Source organism: Gossypium hirsutum, chromosome D07 (assembly GCF_007990345.1).
Source record: "Gossypium hirsutum isolate 1008001.06 chromosome D07, Gossypium_hirsutum_v2.1, whole genome shotgun sequence".
NCBI lineage: Eukaryota > Viridiplantae > Streptophyta > Magnoliopsida > Malvales > Malvaceae > Gossypium > Gossypium hirsutum.
The window spans coordinates 58,973,903-58,997,141 of NC_053443.1; the positions used below are offsets into that span (position 1 = coordinate 58,973,903).

The 23,239-nt window shown below is 32.2% G+C and overlaps 3 protein-coding genes across 3 annotated transcripts; 1 reads left to right on the forward strand and 2 right to left on the reverse strand.

The window, feature by feature from the left end:
- Positions 1 to 2,184: 2,184 nt before the first annotated feature.
- Positions 2,185 to 3,932, reverse strand: LOC107935833 (levodione reductase). The gene is made up of 5 exons (XM_016868451.2): positions 3,742 to 3,932; positions 3,543 to 3,651; positions 3,184 to 3,386; positions 2,630 to 2,859; positions 2,185 to 2,550 (listed from the first exon to the last, which is right to left on the reverse strand). The coding sequence occupies exons 2-5, from the start codon at positions 3,632 to 3,634 to the stop codon at positions 2,272 to 2,274; spliced, it is 804 nt and encodes a 267-aa protein (XP_016723940.1). The 5' UTR covers positions 3,635 to 3,651; positions 3,742 to 3,932; the 3' UTR covers positions 2,185 to 2,271.
- An 8,678-nt stretch (positions 3,933 to 12,610) lies between these two features.
- On the forward strand, positions 12,611 to 14,329 carry LOC107935824 (transcription factor TCP20). Its single transcript, XM_016868443.2, is given in 4 exon segments — positions 12,611 to 13,072; positions 13,075 to 13,276; positions 13,279 to 14,013; positions 14,121 to 14,329. Coding segments are annotated over 3 exon segments (903 nt in total). The 5' UTR covers positions 12,611 to 13,009; the 3' UTR covers positions 13,917 to 14,013; positions 14,121 to 14,329.
- Positions 14,330 to 14,790: 461 nt separating this feature from the next.
- Positions 14,791 to 16,174, reverse strand: LOC107935825 (uncharacterized). Its single transcript, XM_016868444.2, has 2 exons — positions 15,804 to 16,174; positions 14,791 to 15,702 (listed from the first exon to the last, which is right to left on the reverse strand). Exons 1-2 carry the CDS (start codon positions 15,886 to 15,888, stop codon positions 14,972 to 14,974), a joined length of 816 nt encoding a protein of 271 aa, XP_016723933.1. The 5' UTR covers positions 15,889 to 16,174; the 3' UTR covers positions 14,791 to 14,971.
- Between the last annotated feature and the right edge of the window lie 7,065 nt (positions 16,175 to 23,239).

Genomic DNA, 23,239 nt, shown 5'->3' on the forward strand with positions numbered 1-23,239 from the left:
GAGGCCCCTCATCCCGAGGTCTGCCCTTTCTGCTGCCATTTCGCTAAAATGGCAAGGGCCTGCTTCTTCTATCGTCATTGACTACGCACCGCCACCTACAAAGAGAAAGAAACAAGGACAACAAAAACAACAAGAAAATTCAAAAAAATATATAATAAATAGTGTATAATGGCTACAAAAGCCATGGAAGCAGATTGTATTCGGACTGATTTTTTTAAAGGTAGAAATCAGAAAGCAAAACTAAAAGAAATTTTTAAAAAGGTGATTTTTTTAGATATGTTATTTTTATTTTTTATTTTTAAAAAACATAAAAAGGAAAAAAGGAAAAGGGTTAAAAAAGTTACCATGCCGTTTCATGTCTCACCACAGTGAGTGGGCGAGGACCCCGCCTCTGAATCGCCTTTGGTTCGCCGGAGGCTACGTCGAAAACGGGGATGATGGGCACCCTTGGAAACGCAGAGAACCGAGAGGGTTTTTTTGTTTTTGGTTTTTGGTTTTTAGTGGGTTTTCGGAAGTTTTGACCTCAGATCTTTTCGCGCATTTCATTTTGGTCATTTCTTCTGTTTTATTAGTTTTTTTCTATTAGTATTTACAATTTATACTCCTTAATTTTATTTAAATTTCAATTTTATCCTTTGCTTATTTAACTTCAATCCTTCTTACAAACCGTATTTATTTATTTTTATACTTTAAAATTAGATTGTTTGTATTCTTTTATTTGTGCATTTTATTTGTGCATTTATTATTATTGTCGTTTTTCTTTTATTTTTATTTTTTGTTCTTGTTATTCTATTATTTCTCTTATTATTTTTGGCACTTTCATGTCATGTCTATTTATATTTTTAATCATGCATTTTTTATTTTTATTTTTATTTTAAGTTACCTTATTTATTTTATTATTATTATGATCTGATTATTAATAATAATATTATTATAATTAAATTAGTATTATTATAGTATTCCTTTATTTATTTATTATATATCATTCTAATATTCTACCCATATACCTATTTTATATTATTTCATTATCACTATATCATACATTATGTTTAAATATAATTATCCGTTTTTATGCTATGCCCAAGTAAGTTAGATGCACATTGCTTTGAGTATTACATTTGTTCTTACTCGATACCATAAAAAAGTAAAATTTTAAAATTAAGGCAATGTTCCGTATTTGGAGATTTGAGAAGTCATGCCCTAACTTACGGGGTTCGGCTTTCTCCTTTACCCTAGATAACCGAACATCCCTTTTAAAACTAAAACACATGAGATCTAATTAATTATCAAATAATGAGTAAGCTTATTTGTGAAGATTCGATACGTCGTGTCCAAACTTACGGGACGTGACCTTTTTGTTTACCTCGAGATAAGAAGGTCTTTTACATGTGTTTAAATTTACTTAAGTGATTTTAATTAAAAATATCATTAGGCAAGGTGAGATCGTGTTTTAAACTCCCTTCAAATTTTCAATATTCTCGACACTAAGACACCAAGTAATCTACTAGATACCAATTTTGGGCGTCATGAGGGTGCTAATCGTTCCTCGTGTGTAACAGACTCCCGAACCCATTTCCTGGATTTTGTAGACCAAAAAGTATCGTTTTAAACCTAACATTTTATTAAAATGAGTTTTGAGGTGATCCGATCACACCTAAATAAAAGGATTGGTGGCGACTCCATTTTCGTTTTAAAATAAAAGTCGATTTAAAAAAAGGTTTCGACAATTATAATATAAATTTATTGTATATCATTCGTACATTAAAAATTATATTATTAAGGAAAGTAATTACGAACCTCCAACAAGAATAAAAAATAGCTGAAAAAAAATTCCCCTTTTATTTGTTTTTTCGTCCACTTTGTGTAGGCCTTCCATGAGGGGTTCTCTCATCAGCTCTACTTCGATTATTTATTTATTTATTTATTTATTTATTTTTGTCGTGTGAGCCTTTCCCGGCTTTCTAATGGGCATAACATGCCACAAAATGATAAGGAGCCCATACTGTGGGCTCTATGTTTTCAGCATATCATATATGTATATTAATTAAATGACATAAAATGTGATTCTAATAAAGAGAGAATTTTATTGATAAAACATAGCATATAATTAAAATGTTTTAAAGTTTAATGACTATTTTAAAATGAAAATTCTAATTTAAGAATGTTTGATGTAATTAACTTCAATTTTCTAAATAAATTTCGAGATTTGATATAATTTTATAGGAATAAAGATATCATGTGCATGAGAGTATAGAAAGAGATGCAAAACAACTACATATATGATTTCATTCGAGGCCTTGTCATTGATTGTGCCCCATCAACAAATATAGTTGTTCCAGTCATATATCTTGAACCATCACTGATTAAATAGATAACAGTTGAAGCTACATCCCTTTTAACATCCAGCCATCTCTGCAAGGGTGCTGCTCTTTCCACCAACTTCTCTGCTATTTCCTTCCCAACTGACTCTGGAAATTCATCATCTATGTGTAAACCACGAGCTATTGCATTAACCCTAACCTTGTATTTCCCAATCTCCATAGCCGATAACTTAAATAAAACCGACGGAAATACTCAGCAACGAAGGGAATATCATAAAGCCACAAGCAATGTTAATGAATTTACTTACTCTGACCAACTGCTGGACTGCAGCCAAGGATGAACCATAAGCAGCAGCTCCTTGATAAAGTCCTCTTTCGGCTCCGAGGAATGTGGTCATGAGCACAATGGAACCCCCTGATTTATGGTCTCGCATTCTCTTACCAACAGCTTTTAGTAGAAACCATACAGCCATGAAGTTTATTTTTATAATTTTTCTAAACTCTTCTTCACCTAATTGCAAATGGTCTTGCATCTTTCCTGTTTCATGCAGTTAGACAGGGTTAGTTTATGGTCTACACTAAAATTCTTGATAAACTATTAGGCATGTGAACGGAATTGTTGTTTCATTCACCTTGAAATTTTCAGCCCTAATATGTTTTTTTATAAGCATAAGGGAGTTGAGAAGCAGGTTGATGATTTTACAAGAGTTTTTAAAGGCTTCAAAAAGGACTGTTCTATTGCCAGGAATCTCAAATTACGGCCATGTGGACATTTTCTCTGGCACCAAACAGGAAAGAGAAAATGGCCAACTTTCATTTAAGAATTACTTGATTAAACAATATCTATGACAGATATATCTACCTTCGTAAGCATAACAATTCACAAATGCATCAATGGATCCGAACACTTTCCAAGCTTTATCTACAGCCTCATCAAAAATGCCTTCTCTTTCCTCCTCCATATCCAATCCAACCACTTCTATTGGGACTATATTATCACTTATTGAACCCATTATCTTCTCTCTCACACTCCTCAGGCACCATTCATTTCCCATCATAACCAACCTGCTCACAAAACCAAAAACATCATTCTTTAAGTAGTACTTTTTTGTTTAATATGAAGTGCATGCATAAACATAATGGATCGGATTGAACGTGGAAATAAACCCAAATCCCAAGAAACCAAACATATGCAAAACCATAAAGGAGACTGATTTGAACCTGCAACCACGTTTGGCTAAATGCAAAGCAATGTTCATTGACATGTCATCTCCATTGGAAGTGAGAAGCACCTTTTTTGCTTGATTCTCCATTCTCAAACAAAACCAAACTGCCAATCATCATCAAAGAACAACAAAATCAAATAAAACCAAGAAAGAAAACACCAAAAGAAAAAAAAAAGTGTTCATAGGTCATTTACCTCCACCTTTGCTAGTGGTGAAATGAATCAAGCTTGAGCCTTCAGCCTTGGAGATATTTCATATTTTTGGAGGTAGCCTATACTATAACCTATACCATTCCTAGATGATGGGTTTATATCAGAAATATATAGCTATTAATTAATGTTTGTTGGAAAAAGCAGTGCAGAGGCGTGAATGCTCTGGCAGCCAACAATTATTTATTATTTCCTTTTTGTTTCGAGTATTTTGCCGGCTTTCCCCGCTAACACTATTAATAGTAACATCACCATCCACATGTTGCGATTGATTTCTATATACAATGCATCTTGACGAACTCCACGTGTTTTACAGTTTTTCTAGGTTGTTAAGTTTGTTGATGTTCATCGATATATTTTTACTTCCATACTCGACAATGAGATTTAGGATTTAGGGTTTAGGGTAGGGGAAAAATTTGTTAAGGGGATAGAATAAAGTTATATATTTTTATGATAATAAAAGTAAATTTTCATTATTTTAATAGTCTATATCTTTATACTTTTTAAAGGATTAAATCAAAATTTTCTCATTTTTGAAGGGGCCAAAGTGTAATTTTATCATATATTAATTTAAGTTTTTTAAAATTATAAAAGGAATAAAGGTGAAATTTTCCATTTTAGGGAGGGCCACGGCCATGCCACCCCCTTGTCTCCATCCCTGCTTTCATTGTACATTAAGCGGCTTACTGACTTCACCATTTCATATTTGTTAGATGAATCTTTTGTTTAAATTCTGCTATTAGTCTCTGCGCTTTGCGAAAGTTGTGGATTTAATCCTTATACTTTAATTTGATCAATTTTAATCCCTACACTTTTTTAAATTTTAGTCTTGATCCAAATCGTTCAGTCAAATCTGTTTGGTTAAATTCAATTACTAGTTATGCACTATGCATACAGTTGTAGGTTTGATCCATATTCTCTAATCGAATCATTCTAAGTCCTTATACTTTTTGAATTTGAAATTTAAGTCTTGACTCAAATTATAGACGTTAATCCATTAACTAAATTTTTAGTAAGTAGTATATTGAAATAACAAGCTGACATAACATTACACATAATAAAATATTTGGTGGGTCGAATTTTAAAAACAACAAAATTTTACTCGTTAAGACTTAAAATAGATTTGATAGACGACTTATCTCAAGCTAGGTGAAAAAGTATTTATTAGCTTCAAATAATGGATCTCTAAAGTTTATATCTTGGATGCTTTATTTTGTTAGGAGTATAGAGAATTGTGAGGAATTGTGTTAAGTAATTTTATGTTCATATTTAATTCATTTAATAAGTAGATCTCAACATCTTGTTTATATTCATTTATTTAGCTTGATGTATGAACATAAATGAAAAAAAAAACGAAACTGCTTATGACTTTTTCATCGAATGTTCTATTTGGTTACAACCCTAAGGTTATATCATAATTAGATCAAGTAATTGGTGTATTTTTATTTGTAATAGTTATGTTTAATGTATTTTACACAAGGCGAAGTCAATCATTATATGAAATTCAGATGAGATAAAACTACAAAATTTTAGGGGTTCAAGCTAAAGTTATATAAAAAAAATGGCTTAAGTGAATTTTTAACTTTTGGGAGTGGCCAAATTTATAATTATCTAATTTAGAAAAAGCTAAAAAGGATAAAATTAAACTATTTACATTAACGAGGCATTAAAAGTGCAATTATACCATTGAACAAAAGGAGCCCAAAATCAAACTTCCTCCGCATCTTTCTTTAATCCATACGTATTGTATTAATAATAATATTGATATTAATCGAGATAAAATAGAATTAATTATTATTATTAAATATTAAAATAAAAATATGGTTAAAGTATAACGGTAGATAGAGCAAAATGAAATATAATAATAAGATTCAAAATTTACTTAGCCCAACTAATTGAAAAGATACATATTGTAATGCATTTGACTTGAAAGCAGCCGTTGAAGTTACAGGGTTTCAATTGATGGCTTCGTTTTCTTTAATGGCATTATATCAGCCACTGGATGGTGGCTAAATAACATAATGCGACTGTCACACTTACCTGGGAATAATTTAATCAATTCCACAACTTGCTCAATATCTAATTTTAATTTGGGATTGGGAACCTACCATGTCTTAAACAAAATCAAACAATCTATTTATAATACATTCCTTTTAATAACCTCACCTCTTTTTAGGATTAAGTAGGTTGCCAATGGTGATATTGTGCTTAAGGTGTCTATGTTTGGTTTTAATTTGATTTTTATCTCCCTACTTTGAGGAGAGCTCACGAAATTTGACAGGATTAAGTAGAGTTGAAAATAGTGATATTGTCCTTAAGGTGTCTATGCTTGGTTTTAACTTGAATGTTATCTCCCTACTTCGAGGAGAGCTCACGAAATTTGACGGGATTAAGTAGAGATAAATTGATTTTTTAGCAATTGACAATAGTGATATTGTACTTAAGGTGTCCAAGCTAATCCCACTGAAAACAAAAAATGTTACAAATATTTTCTTAGTGAATTAGGCGCTTTTGCTAAACTCCATGAATCTCTTTGTCTCTTTTTGGAGTAGAGAGACAAAATTCAGGACTAAAATCGAGCATAGACACCCTAGACACAATACTTTCATCATGGTTCAACGACGAACAACACTTGAAAAGTTTCTATCAAAAGAGAGCCGACTCCCCCCCCAATAATAATCATAAGTGTTTTTGTCCATTTTACTATCTAAGATTATTCTCACTCGGATCGAAATAATATTTAGGTAAAATTCTCCCAACAATAACGACTCTATCTAAGAAAAAGTTGAGTTCCACTCCTTCCTATCTCTTATGACTAACTATAAACATGTGAATGCGTTGTTTATTTTTTTGAATGTTGATTGTGTGAATAATGGGGAAGTCTCCAACAGATTTATACATACCATATTGGGATTGTATACTCAAACCGCAGATGCTATAATTAAAGTGATCATGTATGTGGGGTTCCAATGAACCAAAGACTTTGAAATGACATCAGGTGAATGTGAATCCACCAAGTCATGCCACTTTGAGTTGTTTTGGATTCCCACTATTTTAGATTTTCAAGTCAACCGTTACTAATTTTTATTCTTATATTTAAATTGTCCAAAAATTAAATGATACAAAAATTTTGATGACTAAAACTGTGGTAATAGTAAAATTAATTATTGTAGCTCTGAGAATTGAAAATGATTCTTAAGGATATCGAACTAAATATTGTATATAATTAAAATTTTGAGTTATTTGATATTTATAAAAGAAAATTAAATATAAAATATAATAATAAGTATAATATTTTTATTATCGATGTAATCATTTATCGTTTATTTAAAATTGATGTAATTATTTATTTGTTTATTTTTACATATTTATTAAATTATTATTTAAAATAAAAAATTATTTCCATGTGCAAAGAAGATTTTTATTTTTCTTTGGTAAAATTTTTCAATCACCAAATCCCTGTTCTCCCCCCTTTTCCCGACGAACCAAAGCCACCATTGTCGATGCTCTCTTCTGCCATTCGACCGACAAGAAATTGAGAGCCAATTACGACTCTTTCTTTCCTCTTCAACCTCAATCGTTTGGATTTCTCCAAAACAAAACCAAATAGAGTTTTAGACTATCCTTGAGTCGGTCTACACTGGTCCAATGAACCGCCAAACAAGGTCATAGCTTCTTCGAGACTCCTTCATTCCGTTGGGATTTTCAAAGGGAATACCACAATGTCGATAATCCGAGTAGAGACGAAAATGGGTTCTTCTGTTTTTGAGTTTTCATTTTGGGTTCATTTTCTTTTCTTTTATATTTGGTTCTTTGATTCTTCCAGTCTGATGTAAATAATCAATACCATTTTGTTTTCAAATTTTTCTCCATGCCCGAATTTGGGAATGGTCACCGGGAATATGAAATTTCTTGACGGAGTATGGAAAATAATGAACTCCGATCATGTTCTTAAGAACAATAAAATGAAATAAATGGACAAGCAAATAAATAGGGCGTCGGCCCTGCAGCACCCAAAAAAATTTTGAAAAAAAATACATAGGTGTGGCTATTTAATGTTCAAAATCCTAAAATTTATTTTTTAATAAAAAAATAATAATACCGGCTATCTAATTTTTATAGCTCAAATTTATTGTTATTTTAAATCATTTAAGTGAATATTTTTAAACTATAGTATTTTTGTAAATATTACTTTTTGGGGTTAAATAGGTAAAATAGTCGCGTTTTGTGTTAAGACATTTCCAACATTCTTTGGGTTCTTGTGTCAGAATTTGTTGGCTCTGGAGTTTTCTTTACCTCCATCTATCAGCTTTTTGGCCCAAGTAGTTGTGTGGACCTTAATGTAATAATAGTCCCTCCTTATATGCTAGGTGTATAGACATGTTGTGGAGTTAAGTATTGTCTAGGTTGCTAGATCTAAATTTGGTCCGCCTAAAAAATAGGTGTAAATTTTGCCCAAATTTAACTCGTATAAAAATATTAAAATTTAAATTTGATTAATTATTTTTTATATAAAAAATTTGAAAAATATAATGCATAGAAAATAATAAAAATATTAAAATAAATATTTCTTAACAAATTAAAAATTAAAAATATATTTATACTTAAATAACAGTAAGATAGATGTAACTTAACAAGTAAATGCCTTTAAAATAATAACAAAATTAACAATAAAACAAGAGTTATATAATATCTAAATAATAACAACAAAATAGTTGTAACATAATTGTGAAATGGTAGAAAAACAGTGAGAAAACAACAAAAAAATAGTAGTAAAACAACAAGAAAACATTAGATTTTTTTGTCTTTTTGCTAATCCGACCTAGCCTAGGCAAAAAACCTTACCCGATGCCCAACCTGTTTTTTAAACGAGCCTTCTTTTCAACCAAGTCCATCTTTCGGGCCTATATTTTTACCCAAATGGTGAGTTGTGTGTTTGGATTAAAATACAATTTTAAAAGTAAGGTGAAGTATAAAATGACCACAAAAGACATTATATTTAGTTATATATAAAATAAATATATATCATATTAAATAATAAAAAATATTAAATTTGTATTTATCTTAAATAATGAATTTATTGATAAATAATTAATGCTTCGTTAATTATATATACTTATTTATGATTAATTCATATAACTTTATTATTATAAAATTTAGAATTATATATTTTATATAATAAATCATTATAACCTTTTTATATATTTATTTTAAAATATACATTTGTATTAGAATGATTTTAAATTAAATAATAATTAAAAATATATCTATGATAATTAATTTATACATTTATTAGATTGTTGTATTAAAAAAAAAACAACCTTTTACTACATATAGTCCATCTAAAAGAACTCAAAACCTCACCTATTTACATTTAGTTATTCAATTATGTCACAAATATTTCTAACTAATAAAAACAGTAATGTTTCTAACCATATATGTCTACATATAGCATGTAAAGCGTTTGAAAAAGTTTTTAATATTGATAAAATTATATTTTACAAATCTTTCATTAACATTTCAACATTATTTTAATTTCGTCCTTGTATGTATTAGACATATGCATCACAAGTGTAGAAGAGCAAAATTCAATGGAGTACCAAAAGGGCTGTGAATTTTGGATCCAATAACACATTTATTGCCTATTATACAGCACAGGTTTGGATTGAATGCCAAAAGAGATGTCCTACAAAGTCTTGTGTAATCAAAGCAATAATGCCATATGTGCAAAAAGGACATTTCAATTATTAAACAAGGTTTAAAGTTTTTTTTTTTTTTGTTTTAAAGTTGGAAACCGTTAAACTTAGTTCAGGGATGCTTCTCAAAAGTATTTTTGAGATAAAAGCATTTCTAAACAAGCTGATTTTTAAGAGAAAAATTGCTTCTCTCAAGCCAACAATTGGGCGAAAAGCACTTTTATCATAAACTGAACATTTTAGCTTCTCCCCAAAAATATTTTAAGAAGCATTTCTAAACTAGGCCTACATCATGGATCATGACTATACCATTCAGTTAAATATTAAGATAAGATGGATGCATTGGCTTTAACATCATGATTTCCCAAAGCTAAAGCTACATCCATATCTTTCATTGTCATAAATAATTGCCTAAACTATATCATTAATCATTAAATTATGGTTAAATTTTTATTTTGGTCATTAGCTATTCAAAAATTTTTATTTAAGTCATTGGACTGTTAAAATAGATGTTATATGATTTTCTCTACTTGCACTTCCTGCACTTAGGGGTGTGCATTCGGTTAACCGACCCGAAATAGCTATAACCGAATTATCCGACCTTCGAAAATTTTTAACCGTTAACCGAACCGATTTTTTTTTTAAAAATTAACCGAACCGAAAATTTTTCGGTTAATTAAGTCGGTTAACCGAATTAACCGAAAATTGTATGGTTTTTATTTTTGGTTAAAAATTAACCGAATTACCCGAATTACCCGAATTGAATCACTACATAATTAAAAATATTACATAAGTCTTTGAATCACTACATAATTAAAAACATTACATAATTCTTGAAATTAACACATAGTTGAAATGTAAGTATTTAATATTCTCCATTTATATCCTTTTCTTCTCTCCAAAAAATCTCCATTTGCATTAAACCTAAAAAAAAAAAACATGTGTAATTGGGTAGATACTTAAGAGTTAGACTTTAGTTTTATTTTTATTGAGTTGGTAATTGGGTAGACTTTAGTTTTAGTTTTAGTTTTATTGGGTTGGGTAATTGGGTAGACTTTAGTTTTAGTTTTATTGGGTTGAGTAATTGGATTGGGTTGGTAATTGAGTTGGGTTGGATAATTTTATTTATTAATTTTTTCGGTTAACCGACCGGTTTCGAACCGAATTAACCGTTAACCAAAAAAATCATAAAAAAATTAACCGACCCCCGACCGAAAAAATTCGGTTAACCGACCGATTAACCGAATTCGGTCGGTTAACCGAATTTTTTTGGTTTTACCCGAATTATGCACCCCCTACTTGCACTAATCAAAAACTTTCTTTCCCTTTCTCTTTAAAGTTAATTTTTTTTCATGAAATAGCTTTATACATCACAAATCTATGAACCAAAGTTCAAACAGCTTTTTTTTTATCTCCAACATTGACTGTTAGATCGACTTCAATCTAAGGTATGTTATTCTACTTGTCGAGGGATACTGATCCACTGAATCGATTGTCAAATTGTCAGTAAGAGCTCACTGGCAAAACTTTTGAAAAAGAAAAACTTAGCAACTTAGTGATTTAAATGAAAACTTTCGAATAGTTCAGTGACCAAATTGTAACTTTTTTTAGTTAAGTGACCAAAACAAAAATTTGTTCATAATTTAGTAACTAATGATATAATTTACCCTAAATAATTAGTCCCTTAGATTGATAGGGGAAATTACCAAAATTTTGGTGCACTACCCTTTGGCTTTGGCATTCAAATAAGGCAAAAGCAAAAGTTTTGAAAAGGATGGGAGTAGTTTTAAACAAACAAATCAAATATCCAAAGCTTAACCCTAATGAGAAAAATTAATGACTTGAAGAAATCAAACCCCATTAACAAAAGCATGCAAAGTTGTTTATGGTTTTTCCAATGGAATTGGTTTTCTTCTCCACATGTAAACAAAAGCAAACAAGTTATATTCCCTTTGTCTCCTTGATGGGAAGCACATGTGACAAGCAATGCAATCACATTCCCACTTCTACCCATAATTATCATCTCAACACAAAGGAATTGATCTTCTCTACATCAAACCAAATCCATAAGTTTTTTTTTTCTTTTTCTTTTTTAAAAGAAACATTTTCCCTCATGTCTTCAATGATTCATGACTTAATAATCAAGTTTGGGAGAATGATTAAAGAAAAAAGAGATAATTACTTAAGTGATGTGTACATATGCAATGAAATCCACTATGGTGAACAAAGAATTGCATTAAATTATTCATGCAATGAGAATGTCAAAACTCTAGCACATTTTCAAACACTTAGCCAATAAGTGGTACATTCATAGGCAAATGGGATGTTGGGTTAGATATGATTTAATAGTATTTTTATATGTGATCACTACATCACCATATAAATAAAATTGGGTTTGAGACAAAAGAAATCACTTGAAAATGGACTTCTTTTTCGTAGGAGAAAATCAAAGGTGTCCCTATCTTTTTCCTCAAGCTGTCATTGGCATCCACTCAATCTAAAGGGTTTTTAATTCCTTTGACAAATGTACCTTTGTGATCATTTCCCTTAGCTTAAACAGAGAATTCATCAAAGCATCCCCACTTGTTTTTCTAAAAGAAAATATTCATCAAAGAATGTTTTCATATATTTAGTTTCATTTTTCTTAATCCCAAACTATAGGACAAAACACAGTTTATGAACCCTACATTATGACAGTCAATGGGAATCATTGTCCTTCAACATATTTGTGGACAAGCTGTCTTCAAGGGCCAACATCTAACACTGAATGTTATAAAGGGGTTTTTGTTTTGAAGATGGTCCATGAACTATCAGGAACTGAGGATCCCACTTCTATAGTGGAGTATTTCCAAATTGAGCTGACTGGACGCATCATCAAATCCTTCAATTGTAACTGCAACAAACTTGTTTTGGCAGATTATGTAACTGAAACTAAAGAAGAAGAAAAAAAACGAACTTCCTACAATCTTTTAACTTTTTAAGCAGTGATTCCCCATGATTAGTTTTGCGGTAAAAGTATTTGTTTTTAGAGTGGATTACAAGCAAACAATCTCTTTCTCCAGACCCATGTTAACAGTTGTCAAACAATCATTCATCCAAGTCGAAAATTGAGTCTCTTACAAGAGATGGCACCAATATATTGCTGCTGCAATAATATAGGGTAGCATGTAAAGGTAAGGGAATCCATCAATTTATGGAATATGTCCATATAGGGATGAGTTTTGAGGTTAAATTAGCACTTAAAGTTGCTATCATGTCAGAAATTTTAGTCAAAACCCTCCACCACAGTGAAAAAAAAGGATAAAAAAAACAAAGCACAGTTCATTGCATATGCTATTATCATAATATACTATATAGGAGAGACGGGGAAAAAATTGCATCTTTGTCTAATATAGACTGAAAATTTTGACATTTGGGGTGTGCTTTGGGATTTCAATAAAATAATAGTTTTGTCTTCCATTTTCTTGCCTAAAACAGTGAAAACTCGGGAAAGTCTAGGACATTTTTCAGGTCGCCTTCTTCAATCAAAGAGGAGTCCACCACCCTTTTACCTGTTAATGGATTCCAAGCAGTCTCCAAAGAAAGTAGCCAATTTCTTGAGCCTGCCCCAACAACAACAGCAGCCTCAAAACATGGGGAGAACAAGGTAGGTGAAGTCCAGGATTCCCAGATTGTTATTGCAGACAAGGAAGGGAAGAAACAACAGTTGGCACCAAAGAGAAGTTCTAACAAAGACAGGCATACCAAAGTTGAAGGAAGAGGCAGGAGGATAAGGATGCCTGCTTTATGTGCAGCTAGAATCTTTCAGTTGACCAGGGAATTGGGTCCAATGGGGAAACAATACAATGGCTGTTACAACAAGCAGAACCATCAATAATTGCCGCCACGGGGAGCGGGACGATACCAGCATCAGCTTTGGCAGCTGCTGGAGGTTCAGTTTCACAGCAAGGGGCGTCTCTATCAGCAGGGTTGCACCAAAGGCTTGAAGATTTAGGGGGGTCCAGTAGTACTATTGGGTCAGGGAGCGCTAGGACCAGTTGGGGAATTGAAGGAAATTTGGGGAGACCCCACCATGTGGGAACAGGTTTATGGTCCCCAGTCAGTGGTTACGGGTTTCAGTCATTATCTTGTCCATCTACAACAAATTTAGGCACTGAAAGTTCAAATTATCTGCAAAAGCTTGGGTTTCCTGGTTTTGACTTGCCACCTACTAACATGGGTCAGGTGAGTCTCACCTCCATCTTGGGCGCAGCTAACGAGCAGCAACTTCCTGGTTTGGAACTTGGGTTGTCCCAAGAAGGTCATATTGGGGGGCTAAATCCTCAAGCTTTGAGCCAGATTTATCAGCAGATGGGGCAGGCTAGGGTGCACCAACAAGAGCAGTACCAGCACCAGCACCAACACCAACACCAACACCAACACCAACCCCCTCCCAAGGATGATTCCCAAGGATCAGGCCAGTAAAGTTATAAACTTTGGGAGCAATTAAAAAGAATTGCATTTCTGAGAGAGGATGCCCCCTTCTTTCTATACTGCATCAACCAAGTTTCCATCCACAGAGGTGCTTTTCTTAATTCTTGCATTGTGTTGGACTTGCATCCTTCAAAGTCTTCAGAGAAAGTATTAATCTGTCTTGTGGCCTCACTGCTTTTGCTGTGGAACGTGCAGGTGGACCTTTGCACAGCCTAGTTGCTTGGTTTTCTTCTTCTCTAGGTCTGGATGGAGAGGCAATGTTTTGGTTTTGAAATTAAACATACAAATTTACTATCATACATTTCTAGTTTCTTCTTTGAATCATCTAAGAGTTCATATTTATCTAAAACAATATATTGTTGCACATCAAAGTGCCAATTATTCAAGGATTTATATTTTGCAAATTTGATTGGCCTTCTTTCAACTACAGTTCTAACCTTGAGGCCAACTAGAATCTCTTACTTAATCTACAAATTCCTACTTGGAAGCACCGGTTATATTTCCCATGTTTCTAAAATTGGAATTTTTCAGTCAAAAAATTTGAGGAGACTTATGTTCCAAATAATTGTAAAATGATCATTTTGCTTATGTTCAAACTGCACTTAAATTTGGGTTGATGTTCTGACAACAAAAGAGTCTGCACTCTGGAGCCAGTATATGCACTTGGCATTGCATTGGCAAAAAGGGGTTCCCAAGGCTTGAAGTTTGTTGTTTCATAGATCATTTCAGCTTTTGTCTTGACTGACTGTTACATGGGAATCCTATTCACATTTTGAGTGCTTTATTGTGGTGTATATAGTTTCATTGAAAAAGCTTTGCTCAAAACCATTCATGGTGGGTGTAATGCTATAGTGAGCACTTTCGGTGCATGAAATCTACTACGATGTATATATTTACATTGACAAATCTCCCCCACTGTTCTTCATTCGAAAGAAATGGAAAGTCAGCATTGCTTTAAGCATTGATATAAACTGCTTATTGAATTGATGGAAGAAATTGCAGACAACTTAATTACAGATCAACAAATGGGAAATTAAAAAAAAAAACTATGAACAACCTCCATTGAAGAACTTGCCTAGAAATAGTCCTGTTGATCTTGAATTCTGAGAATGATTGCGCTTCACACCAACTTTTGAGCAATAGAGGCACTTCTGAGAATTCTGCAGTTGTAGGATCTTGTTCTCACTCTTTACCTGCTCGAGTTTTAACCGTAACCGGTTGATGGTTTCTCTCTTCTCATTATTCCTTCTTAATAGCTCTGCTTGCTGCCGTAGATTCTCCTCCATAAGCTTTGTAAATTGAAACCATGTACTCTCCTTTTCAAACTCTGCAGCTTTAGGCTTAAATCTTTGAAACTCATCATTTACCTTCAAAACAACATCCTCGTCATCCGAAAATTCTCGGTTCGTTTGTTCTTCGGGTTTTTTCATGAAAGACATATTGCATTGTCGTGTTAATACTAGATCATCTGCTAACTTGTTAAGGTATTCAAAGTCAGATATGTGATGTTCATAATCAGAATCATCCATGACAGGCTCGTGGCAAGTATCGAAGGCCTCTCGTATAGGATCATTAGAGGCTTCCAGGACCCTTTTTGATTTAGACCTCAACTGATCATACTTATGTGCTAAAGAACAGTAAGCCCTGTTTAACTCTCCCAACATTTGAACGAGTTGTTGTTTCCAGTTGTGAGAAATATGAGCCATTTGACATGAGGATTTTGAATTATCAGATTCCTGAAGAAGGGTCATCATGGCTTTCATTTTCTCCTCCAAATCTGCAAAAACAGTTGATAAAGTAGGTTAAACAAGGAAAGCAAGCAACATATACAAACATATATGTACATATAGAGAGAGGATATGCATGAGAAGGACTGACATGATAGAGTGGTTTGAAGCCATTGGGATTGTTGGGGGATTGCAGTTGCAGCCAAAGAAGAAGAAGAAGCTGAAGTGTTGTCCATTGAACCGAGGAGGGGTTTATGGATGAATCGTTAGAGATAACAAAAGGAAGTTTGAAAGCTGTGATTGATTCTTTCTTCCATTCCATTCCATTCATGTTTAAAAGGGAAAGATTGAGATTCTTTTTTCAATTTCAAACGCCATTCCCTTTAATGTTAATGTGGGGAAATAAATTTTTTTGATACTCCCCCACCGTTACGTAATATAGATTTACATACGTACATAGCTGAGCTTACCTTGGTTTGCGCTTACATTTTACCCTGTTTCAAATTTCAAAAAGTGATGATGATAAGGCAAAGCTGTTTCTGCTTTTATTATCTGCCCATTAGTATCATCTCTTTATACCCATTTTTCTTGTTTGGGCCCGACTTAAACATGATGTTAATATATCATGTTAATATATTTTATATTTTTTAAACCCGATTAAATTTAAAATATGGGTTTAAAATTTTACTCAAACTTATTCATATTTGTGAAAAACTAACCCAAGCCAATTTTAGGCCCACTCATATTATTTTTTTAAATATTTATTTTATTTTAATATTTAATAATTTTATACCTTTTTTATTTATTGAAAATTTTTATATTAACATTATTTTAATGTTTACATTAGAGTAATATTATATATTTAGTATAGGTTTATTTTTTTAATGTGTTATAAATTGCATATTATATAAAAATAACATAATATAAAGTATTATAAAATTAAAAACGGGTCGGGTTGGGCCATGATTGGGCCTTGAATGTCAAGCTTGAACCTAACCCTTTTTTAAATGGGCTTAATTTTTTTGCCTAGACCCATTTTTCGAGCTTAATATTTTGCCTAAACCCATGAACATGTCTATCTCTTACTACCACATCTTAACCCCACCCCAATTTAATACAAAATTATCAATCAACCTTTACAATTCCATCCATCGTTTTTTTTCTAATGTGGTACTTGTATTTGATTAAAGTTATACATTTTGATACTTAAAGATAAAAATATTAATTTTGTAATGATTAATTCAAGTTTTAAGATTTATTTGATGAAAATTCATAATAAACAAATAATATTTGCATAATTAACTAATGGAATAAGTTTAATGTTAATTGCGAATTTGTTAGATATAATTTGATGGATGTGATTTTTTTGAGTTTTAGAGTTGATTTGATGAAAATTCATAATTAACTGATAGTATTAGCAATTAGCTTTCACCAAATCAACCTTAAAATCTAAATCAAAATACTAAAAAGTTAGCACCGTTACCTTTGGGTATCAAAATGTATAACTTTTTTCAAATATTTTTACCACATTAGATAAAAGAAACACATGCAACACATTAGAAAAATATGCCTAGCTCGAGTACCAAATGAGGTATTAAGCCATTACAATTTTATTTAGAATTAATATATTATTTGGTACATAAGTTTAGTTTCAATGTTCAATCTGACACTTAAGTTTTTTTTGTCTCAATTTGGTATATTAATTTGGCTTCAATGTTCATTTTGGTAGTTGATTTTTTTTTGTCCTAGTTAAGTGCATAAATTTGGCTTCAATTTTGAATTTGGTACTTAGGCTTTTTTGTCTCAATCAAGTACTTTTTTTTTATTAGAGTACACATCTCAACATCCATTAAATCATTTAGTCTAAGTCCAAATTAAACATTAAAACTAAATTCAAGTACCAAATAATATAATAGCCTTTTAACAGAAAACCAATGTAAGAAAGGATATATAAGAAGACATATATATATGATAATTATTTTGTAAGTGGAACAAAATTTCTTTCAAGTGAAGTTAGATATTGACATGTATTATTATAATATAGTATAAGGTAGAAAGAGCTATCACTAAAAAATAATTAGTTGAGTTTTTTTTATGAAAAAATGCATCCAATTGAGTCATTAATAACTCAAAAATATCATTTGGCTCTTTCTGTTAACGAAAATCGTCAGTTGATCAGTTTGATCATTTACCTCGTTGACATGACTAATGGAAGTCACCAAGAAACTACCACCTGATAATATGTCAGGTTAACAAAAATAAAAGAAATATTTTTTTTCAAAAGAATTAAAATGTACATATAGAATGAATCTAGATAAATAATTGTCCAAATTCATTTTGAATGAGTGCAAAACTAAAAATTATAAAAAATATTTTTCTAAAAAAATTATAAAATGTATACCAAAAATTCAAATATGCAAAAACTCAAAAAAAATTATTTATTAAAAAAATTCTAAATATATATAAAAATAAAAAAATAATGTATTCACTTAATATTAAAGAGTTGTTGGTAGTTGATGATCAGCTTCAAGGACTATCGGGTTCAACTAAAAAAAGGGAGCCTACCCGCATCGATCAAATTAATGAAAAGTCGAGCAACAACCCAGAAATTGAAGCAATATTTGAGAGCAAAAGGGCAGATCAAGCCTGCAATTAAAAGGGTGAAGCTACGGGTTGAAGATAAGAGATCATGTTTGGCTATTGTTGCTAATAAGTGCAGCCCCATGATAAAAATGATGTGGCGTTTGGTTTCTAAGAGCTACCATATGGACAAATTGTAAGATGGAACTTTTTGCATAAGGTCCCTGTATTATGATTTCTGTGGATTTAATTTTTATATTATGATTTGATTATTTTTTATCTCTTTATTTTTAGGAACATGTCTTTTATATATTTTCAAAACTTTTAATAAGTAATAATTTTTTTTTGAGTTTTTACACATTTGAATTTTTTATATACGTTTTAGATTTTTTAATAACTTCTAATTTTTTTTTTAATTTTGAAGTTTTTTTAGTTTTGCACTCCATTTGACCAGATTCATTTTATATGCATATTTTAATTATTTTTTAAAATATATTTTTTTATTAAAAAGTATTTTTTGAGGGTAATTTCTAGTGGCTTCCGTCAACCATGTTAATGAGATTAACAGAAGAGGCTAATTAAATTTTTTTAATCACTAAAATATACGGTCAGGGCCCTAACCATGCTTATGATTTTCTTTTCTTCACTAGCCGTAAACAAAATAAGAATCATATATAGATATATGATATCAATATGTTTCCTATTTTTACTATCATACATCAAATAAAACCAAATCACAAACAGAAATGGCATACCTTGATGCAAGGTTTAGGTATGGAGGAGAGTACATGGTTGTGTTGAGAGTCTTTAAAGATTGGATGATGGCTGGGTAAGTGTTGAAGTATGGTTTGAGAAATATGTTGAGGAGGAAGGTGATGGAGTTAGTTTGAGAAATATCTTTTTGGTAGCACTAAAAAGAGAGAATTTTGAAATTTCCGTCATTCATATTGGGTGGATTAAGCAGAGGTCATAGCCAGAAAAGTTGCGTTGTGACCCTACTGCTACGAACGGAATCATCCATTCGGATCAACAATGCCTACTCAGAATAGGAGAAGCTATATTTCAAACCCTTTTTCTATCTCAAATTACTTAACTTGTACATGGATCCATGGTGTGAGACTAGATTTTTATTTTCCCTAGCACTGACAATGCTCCGGTGTTCCAACACTAGTTGCCGAAAGTTGCAGATGAAGGCCTTAGGGAGTGATAAATACTAGTCTTTTCCTCTTTTTCTCATAGTCATGTATAAGGCTTTGCATATAAGAGCATCAATTACCCCCCGACACAACCACGTAATTTGTATTTTGCAGCAGGTGCTCAAATGGGTCTTTGTCGCCTTCATAAACTTCTATGGGAAGCTTTATTATTATTATTATTATTATTATTTTGGAAATTCAATAACCGTTATCTTAAGGGCCAGGGGGGTTTTGGAGTAAGAGACCCAATCCATGTCTTCTACATTTGGCCTCAAGGCTGAAGGTCTCTCACCAGGGCTTCCATTTCCTCATGCCAAGCTTGAGGTGTAGTTCAGGGAAAGTTGCTTGCGATTAGTGTTTTGGATACTCAATTTGTTCTTTTCTTTGTACATAAGTGATGAAGCAAATTTGTCTATGTTGTTGCTGATATGGGGGGGGGGGGTTGCTCTTAACTTGTTAATAATCTCTGGGTTCTGGTAGAGTTGTTCCTAATAGTGTTGGTGTTGTTGGTCGTATCTAAGTTGTTGTGCAATTTGGTCCCTAAGGGCTCTCCTATAACTCCATAAACTGCCGGAAATTGGGTTTGGAGTTTAGATTTAGGGTAGTTTGGTTGTCAAGGGTAGAAAATGGTTATATGTTAGGTGGTGGTACAAATGATAGTTAAGTTCACTCTTTATTCAGGACAAGAAACTATGGACTTTTTCGCCACAATTAAAACAACGAATGTGAGTGCTAATGCCTGCTTTGGATAGCTCAAAATCTCGTTAAATACTTCCCATTCACCCCTCTAAAGGTTTGCCATATTTGCTCCACCATCGCGATTCATAAAAGAAGCTTCACGAGTATTTTTTAAGGCTGTTTGTTCAATTTTAACGCCTTGAATAGCTCCAGTTCCTTTTTCTGCCGCATCATCAATCTTCCCAGTAATTAGTTTTGTTACACCATAACACCAAACATGTTTTTCAGCCATTAAAGCATGTTGTCGTGCATCTTCAAGGTTGATTAATCGAACCACTCCCATCTCATCCCTAATACTAGGTAACGAGACGTCATCTGCTCATTGCTTTCATTCAACCCAACTCAAATAGAAAGATTGTTGAATTTAGAAGTATACTCCTCCATCATTAATCCTCTTTGCCTTATTGAATGTAGCTTCTCATACAACTCTATGGCATAATCTGTTGGTAGGAACTGCTTGCGCGATTTTGCTTTCATGTATTTGTAATGGGCCAATTTTACCCGGCCTAGAGAAAAAAACAAAAAAAAAACAGATAAATTAAAATAAACAAATCTTATAAACCCAAACTAAGCCCAAAATATATCACCTAACCTAAAACCCTAATACCCAATAACCCAAAGCCCACAACCTAAACTTTTTCAAAAAATTAAAAAACCCTAGACCCCCTATGCGCCGCTGCTCCTGGCCACGTCAGCGAATGCGTCGCCCAAGGGCTGCCTCCCCCACCATCGTTGCACCGAAATGGCAACGGTGTCACTCCCATCGTCGTTGACCACAAACAACTACAAAGAAAAAAAGAAAACAAGACAAATGATAAAAATAGCAGAAACAACAAAAGAAACAAAAGATAAATGTGTAATCGGCTATAAAAGCTAGAGATTTGAGATGTATTGATTACGAAGAAGAAAATACAAAGAACAACAAACGTTAAAAGAAAAAAATGAAGGTGATTCTTTTATCTTTATTTTTTATTTTGAAAATTATAATAAATAAAAAAATAAAATTTGTTTTACTTGAGTCGCTTCACCTCCCTCCGTCGTCAGAGGTCATCTCCGACGTCGAAAACCCCAGAACCTTTTAGGGTTTGGCCTAGGCTTCGACAGAACAGGGTGTGAAAGGCGCGTCGGCTAGGTGAAAGAGCTGAAAGTTTCCTTTTTTTATTTTTTTGAACTGAAGGCTTTGCCTTCAGATCTGGGTCGAAAAGGGGCTGAAAAGACTAGTTTTTTTTGTAACTTCGGCCACCGGAGGCGACGGTCGCTGTCGTCGATGACCGATGGCCACAGCGGGCTTCTGACGGCCTTATGGCCGGACCCAAGGCGCGTTAGAGAGAGAAAAAAAGGAGAAAGCAGATTTTTTTTTAAAAAAAACAAAGGGGAAGTGAATTTTTTTCGAAAAATTTGAGCTTATATAAGGCCTCGGTACGACGTCGTTATGGCCTGAATTTAGAAGCCCCAAAATGGCATAGTTTTGAAGCAAGACCCGATTGCCCTACTGGAATCACCCCTAGGATCCGCGTGTTTTTTTAGGGGGGATATTTGCAGCTTTAGTCCTTCTGCCTTTTAGATGCTTTTCGATATGGTCCTACTTCCAGCCTTTTTCCTTTTTTAAAATTATACCACTTTATTTTATTTTTTTTATTTTGGTCCTCTTCGCGTTGCATATTTTAGTAATTTATTTACTTGTTTATTTATTTTATCACAATTTATGCTTTTAATTTCATTTAAATTCTGATTCAGTCCTTTATTTATTTAAATTCAACCTTTTATGAACTGTTGTTTTATTTATTTATTATTTCTTTACCCCTTTTATATTTAAAATTTATATTATTTATATTTCCTTTTATTTGTACATTTTTGCCCTTATTATTATTATTATTTATCTTTCTTTTATTATTTATATTAGTATTAGAGTAGTAATTATGACATGATTATTGCCACTGTTATTATGAATTGACGTTTTATTACTATTATAGTTATATCATTGTCATTTACTAGCATGACATTTTATTTATTTTAATATCATTGTTTCATTTTTACACACTCCATTTTATTTTATTTTGCTACAACCGTGCCACGAATCGTGTTTAAATATATTTATCCTTTTTAATACCACACCCAAATAAATCAAATGTACATCGCATTAAATGTTATATTCGTTTTACCCGATACATAAAAAGGGAATTTTTTTCAAAATCGAGGCAATGTTCTTTGTTTAGGGATTCGAGAAATAATGTCCTAACTTAAGGGGTATGATTTTCTCCTTGAACCAAGATAAACGAAAATCCTTTTAAAATTCAAAATATATAAGACTTAGGTAATAATTAAATAATGAGCAATCTTGTTTTCGAGGATTCGAGATGTCGTGCCCTAACTTACGGGACATGGCATTTTCATTTTGGTTACCTCAAGATAAGAAGGCCTTTTACATAAGTTCTAATTTAGTTAAGTGGTTTTAATTAAAAAGAATATTGTGCAAAGAAGGATCGTATTTTAATTTCTCTTTGAATTTTTAACTTTTGACATTAAAACATCAAGTAATCAACTAGGTATTAATTTTGGGCGTTATGAGGGTGCTAATCCTTCCTCATACATAACCGAATCCAGAACCCATTTCCCGAATTTTAAAAAACCTTAATACAATTTTAATAAAAAAAAGAGTTGAGAGAGGAATAAAAAATGAGTGAGAATTAAAAGGGAATTGAGAGAAATTTAAAAGAGCTTTGAGAGAGAATTGAGAATGTGAGAGAAAGTTGAGTTGAGATTGAATTGAAAAAGAAAAGGAATTAGTGGTTTATATGGGGAGAAAAGAGATATTTGGGGGGGGGGGTTAAATGGACGTTGGGGGTGGGGGAGCCGTTGGGATTTTTACCACTGGGGTGTGGGGTAGTCATTATGGAAAACGCTTCCAGCTGGATTTTCACCATTGGGGTGTGGGGTAGCCATTATGGAAAATGCTTCCAGCTAGATGCGTTTTTGTTTTTTGGACCTAATTCAGTAAATTTTGAAAAAATCGACCTAATCCAGTAATTTTTCAAAAAAAAACAATATTTTTCTGTATTTTAGCCCATTTTCT

What these genes read in the sequence shown, in the direction of transcription:
- LOC107935833 (XM_016868451.2), bottom strand. Translation starts at nt 3,634, where the DNA reads ATGGAGAATCAAGCAAAAAAGGTGCTTCTCACTTCCAATGGAGATGAC. An exon ending in TTAGCCAAACGTGGTTGCAG is followed by an intron (nt 3,387 to 3,542) that starts GTTCAAATCAGT and finishes TTTTGTGAGCAG; the next exon opens with GTTGGTTATGATGGGAAATG. An exon ending in CAGTCCAGCAGTTGGTCAGA is followed by an intron (nt 2,551 to 2,629) that starts GTAAGTAAATTC and finishes GTTTTATTTAAG; the next exon opens with TTATCGGCTATGGAGATTGG.
- LOC107935825 (XM_016868444.2), bottom strand. Translation starts at nt 15,888, where the DNA reads ATGGACAACACTTCAGCTTCTTCTTCTTCTTTGGCTGCAACTGCAATC. An exon ending in GCTTCAAACCACTCTATCAT is followed by an intron (nt 15,703 to 15,803) that starts GTCAGTCCTTCT and finishes CTGTTTTTGCAG; the next exon opens with ATTTGGAGGAGAAAATGAAA.